The 4,500-nt window shown below is 36.2% G+C and overlaps 1 protein-coding gene across 2 annotated transcripts; it reads left to right on the top strand.

Moving 5' to 3' along the window:
* Positions 1-814: 814 nt before the first annotated feature.
* CXCL8 (C-X-C motif chemokine ligand 8) lies at positions 815-4,021 on the top strand. 2 transcript variants are annotated; one of them, XM_017675137.3, is made up of 4 exons: positions 815-970; positions 1,919-2,054; positions 2,349-2,432; positions 2,871-4,021. In XM_017675137.3, exons 1-4 carry the CDS (start codon positions 907-909, stop codon positions 2,890-2,892), a joined length of 306 nt encoding a protein of 101 aa, XP_017530626.1. In that variant the 5' UTR covers positions 815-906; the 3' UTR covers positions 2,893-4,021. The 2 variants fall into 2 exon arrangements, with proteins under 2 accessions (XP_017530626.1, XP_017530627.1); XM_017675138.3 differs by lacking the exon at positions 2,871-4,021 and having other exon boundaries at positions 2,349-2,436.
* Positions 4,022-4,500: the final 479 nt, after the last annotated feature.

Raw genomic sequence — 4,500 nt, 5'->3', positions numbered from 1 at the left:
CTTCCCATTCTTCAACACCCTGCTCAAACTGCATATGGAAGACTCTGCCCTTATGCCACTGTTGGAATTAATATCTTGGTGCCACTTGTCTGCTCTGGAATATCACCAAGGCCTTACATTGCTTTCGTCTTTTGGTAGACCAAGCCCTTTAAAACAAGACATTAGTCTTACCTATTTCTAGATCCCCACATTACTAAGAAGTTACTTGACAAATATTTGTGGGACTAAACTAAAAGGTGTGCCCTTTCTTCTGTTAAACATACATTAGAAAACCGTATCTTTTAAAAAGTTGTAATATGCCCCTTGAGAGCTGTAATAGTTCCTGGAAACTCAAAATGCTTAGAAAAGGACTTCTCATAAATTACATCATCAATAAAAGTGGCTGACTAGATTACCTTCTCTCTCATTATAGCACAAATAATTTAGCTAAAGGAACAACTGTGCCATAAAAGAATAATTATAAAAGATCTTACTCTAACAGGTGCCAGACAGTGCGATGATAAAGTTATTTATAAATAAAAAGGAATACAACTGATGGATCCAGCTAAGAAGCTTGAATACTTAAAAACTGTTTTTAAACCTGTTCTAAAATAAACATGCTCTTAAATAAAATTAAATTATTCTACAAGTCAAATAAACTTCAATCGTGCTGAAAATTTGATAAGGGACCAGCCAGAGGAGTCTGATGACTCAGGGCTGCTCTCAAAGGGCGGGAAGTTGGTTGCATATTGTGGAATTTCCTCTGACATAATGCAAGAATGAGGGTGCACATATTCTGTACAGTGGCAATCATATATAAAGCCTCAGGAGCTCTCCACCCGACACAAGTCCTTGAGGACAGCAGAGCTCACAAGCGTCTAGGACAAGAGCCAGTAAGAAACCAGAGAGAAAATACTTGTTGAAAACATGACTTCCAAGCTGGCTGTTGCTCTTTTGGCAGCTTTCCTGCTTTCTGCAGCTGTGTGTGAAGGTAAGCACATCTTTCTGATTTAGAGTTTTCTTGCATCTAAATGTGATTCTCAGAGAGCAAGATTATCCTTAATGCTTTGATAAATCGTTTTTGTTCAGGACAAGAAAATCATCTTTGCAGTCATTTAAAATGAAGCTTTAATTTTTTAGGCTGTATCTATACAACACTTAGAAAAGTATAAAGTTTAATTAATTTATTCCATTCCTATCATTCTTACTCTGTAGTGCATGCACATGTTAACATAAATTTATAATCTAGAACATAGCTTATTGGGGCACTTAGTTACCCATATGATCTATTAATCTTGAGCAAGGTAACTCAGGTAATCTTACCCCATATACTATTTTATTGACAAACTTCAGACAGCTATCAATTCCTGTTTGGTTTAAAGACACCTTGACAGATTATAGGTCTTCTTCAGATCTCTCCTATGAAACAAACGCAGCCTAGAATGACAACAGCATCTAGTTTCTATGCTTTTAATTTTCCCTCAAACACTAAGGATTTTCCTAAGATATAAAATATCTCTGTGCAACTAACCCACCTATATATTTCTATTAATTCTTTCTGAAGGCAACTTCCCCTTTGGTGAATCTTAGTTTGCCTACTATAAATAGCACTGTGGTATCACAGAGATTATACAATACCAAGTAGAAGAAAAAGTGTCCTGAGGGTGCAACACTATGCAAAAACAACTCCAAGTCTTTATGGAGAACATCATTTAATGTTGTCAGGAATGACTGCTTTTAAAACAAAGGAAACAACTGAAGTCGGGAATTAGGAGAATATCAGGCCTTTAGTTTCAGGAAAGAGTTTGCTGAAGATGTGTGTGATGTTTACCAAACACACAGTCCCCAAATTACCCTGGTAGAATTAAAGAGGAAGTAGCTAGCAAAGCTGTGCCTCCTGATGAAATTAATCCTTAATTGCTTTTATCTTTTTCCACAGCTGCAGTTCTGTCCAGGATCAGCACAGAACTTCGATGCCAGTGCATAAACACACACTCCACACCTTTCCACCCCAAATATATCAAAGAACTGAGAGTGATTGAGAGTGGGCCACACTGCGACCATTCAGAAATCATGTAAGTACTTTTCAAAAGTGATTGGATATTGGCAAAGCTAGGATTGAAGAAGAGGGAAGAGGGAAGGAAGTACCCAACAAAGTTCTATGTACTAGGGATATAGCAGTGGGCAAAACAGAAAAGAAAAATTCTTTGTCTGATACCACTTCAGTATGGTACCTTCCATGCCTCAGAGCTATGCATTTTTACGAACTTGGATTTTTATGCCTGCACATGAGGAGCCATGAGTTGAGTGGCAAAGGGATATCTGAGGCCTGCTCTGTACTGATTTTCATCATCTCTCTCTCATTGCAGTGTTAAACTTGTCAGTGGAGTAGAGGTCTGCCTGGACCCCAAGGAGAAGTGGGTGCAGAAGGTTGTACAGATATTTTTGAAGAGGTAAGATGGATTTTGGTGGTGGGTTGGATTCTTCATTTATCCTGAGATACACAGTCCAACAGATGCCTATCATTTCCTGCTGCTCCTGCAGCAACTCATCTCTTTCAGTATCTGCCTCTTCGACTAAGGAAATAAGAGCAATAATGAGTTTATTGTACTCATGACTGGGAAGAACACACATCTGATTGTCCAGGGAAATCTGGGTTTATGCCCATGCCCGGTGTCATTCATTCGGCTCCCTTTCATTCTCAGACCTTTCCTGGTTTGGATGATAACTTATCTGTTTTATTTATGTTTGAAAATATAGGGCATTTCTAACCAATGAACATCTAAGACTGTATTAATTTCTGTATTAAATCTATATTCAAGAACTACATTTTCCTCTTTGTTAGAACATTGCCAGTTTGTAATTTTTTCTCTTATTCTATTTATTTTCAGAGCAGAGCAACAAAATTCATGAAAAAGAAAATAACATATTCTCTATGGTTTCCAAGAATTCCTCAGTAAAGATGTCAATGAAACTTCAAACAAATCTTCTTCAGCTCTTCATGTACTGTGGGGGGCCTGGTGTAGGGTTACCAGATAAAATGCAGGATGCTCAGTTAGATTTGAATAAGCAAAACAATGAATAGTTTTTTCAGTGTCCCATGTACATTGTCCCATGCAAGTCCAGGACACATATATTAAGAAACTATTCATCTGTTACCATAATTCAAATTTATCTGGAAATCTATAGTTTTTTGTTGTTGTTAAATCTTACAACCTTAGTCTGCCGGCCAGGATGCCTACACCCCTGTCAACTGTACCTCAGCTTCTCCTTTACTCCTAAACTGGAGACAAAGTGTGAGCCACCATCCTACCTTGCAGAGATGTGAGGTCATGTGGAAGCACATTAACCTTTTTTCATGGTCATACACATTATTTTCAAGTGTAACTTATTCATCTATTTATTATTTATGTATTTATTTAAGCTTTGAACGTAAGACTGTGCATGAATTTGCAAAAATGAGAAAGGAGCATTATTGATAGAATTGTGTAATGACGGTAGTGAATTGATATTGGTATTTATTTTAGATATTAGATGGTGTTACATTACAAAACAATTTTGATCAAAGCTTTTATACTTTGATCGGGTTACCAGTTTTTGCAAAATGAAAAAACAAACAGGATACCCAGTTAATTTTCATTTCAGATAAACAAATGACTGACTGTTCAGTATAAGTACAACATTATTTATCTGAAATTTTAACGGAACTGACAGTCCTACTTCGATAGACCCTGCCCTGTCTGTCACTGCCAGCCTTGTCAGGCAATTGCTATCCTAGACCACCAGAATCCGTGGGTAGGACTACCTTTCTCAAAGTAGCAAACTCACCAAAAAATGTTAATAAGTAATTTCTTGCTGGTTATTTATATGTGTAAATAGATTTATATGTACAAATAGATCCTCATAATTTTGTTTAAATTATTGTTTTTTAACATTGACTTCTTTTATGTCTTCACAAAGAGCTTTATTCTACTATTTTTGATAGTATGGAAATAGAAATTTAACTATAAGACATTTAAAATAAACTTTATTGTCAAAGTCATCAGGTGTTTGTCTCTCCTTGGTAGTTTTAGAACGTTTTATATCTTTGTTTATAGTAAAGATCATATTTTGATTTAGAAAACATAAATGCTTCCGCTTAGCATTTGGTATATCAGGTGGAAAATTACAGACATTTATTCGTTAAAAAAAGAGAACTCTCTTCCAGAGATGGGTTACAAAGAGTTGTCTCTTCTATAGAATGGTGGAAATTTTCTCAGCTCCCCACCAAATGCCGTTTTGCTAATAAGGCTGACTTCACATTTTCAATTAATCAGCCCAGGTATCTGTACAGCTTAGCACAGCCTGGCACTCAGTGAAAGAGGGAAGGGTACACAATAGAAGGTGATTCTCAGCTAACTGAAGAGTAAAACTAATACATATGAGGCAGAAGAAATTTAAAATGTGATTAAAGTCCTGCATAATTGAAAACAAATCAAATGAAATATTTAAAGGTAAAAATACACTAATTTAAGTCAAAAA

Source organism: Manis javanica, chromosome 5 (genome assembly GCF_040802235.1).
Source record: "Manis javanica isolate MJ-LG chromosome 5, MJ_LKY, whole genome shotgun sequence".
Classification (NCBI taxonomy): Eukaryota; Metazoa; Chordata; class Mammalia; order Pholidota; family Manidae; genus Manis; species Manis javanica.
Note: the sequence above shows the minus strand (reverse complement) of the source record. Positions and strands in the feature narration are given on the sequence as shown.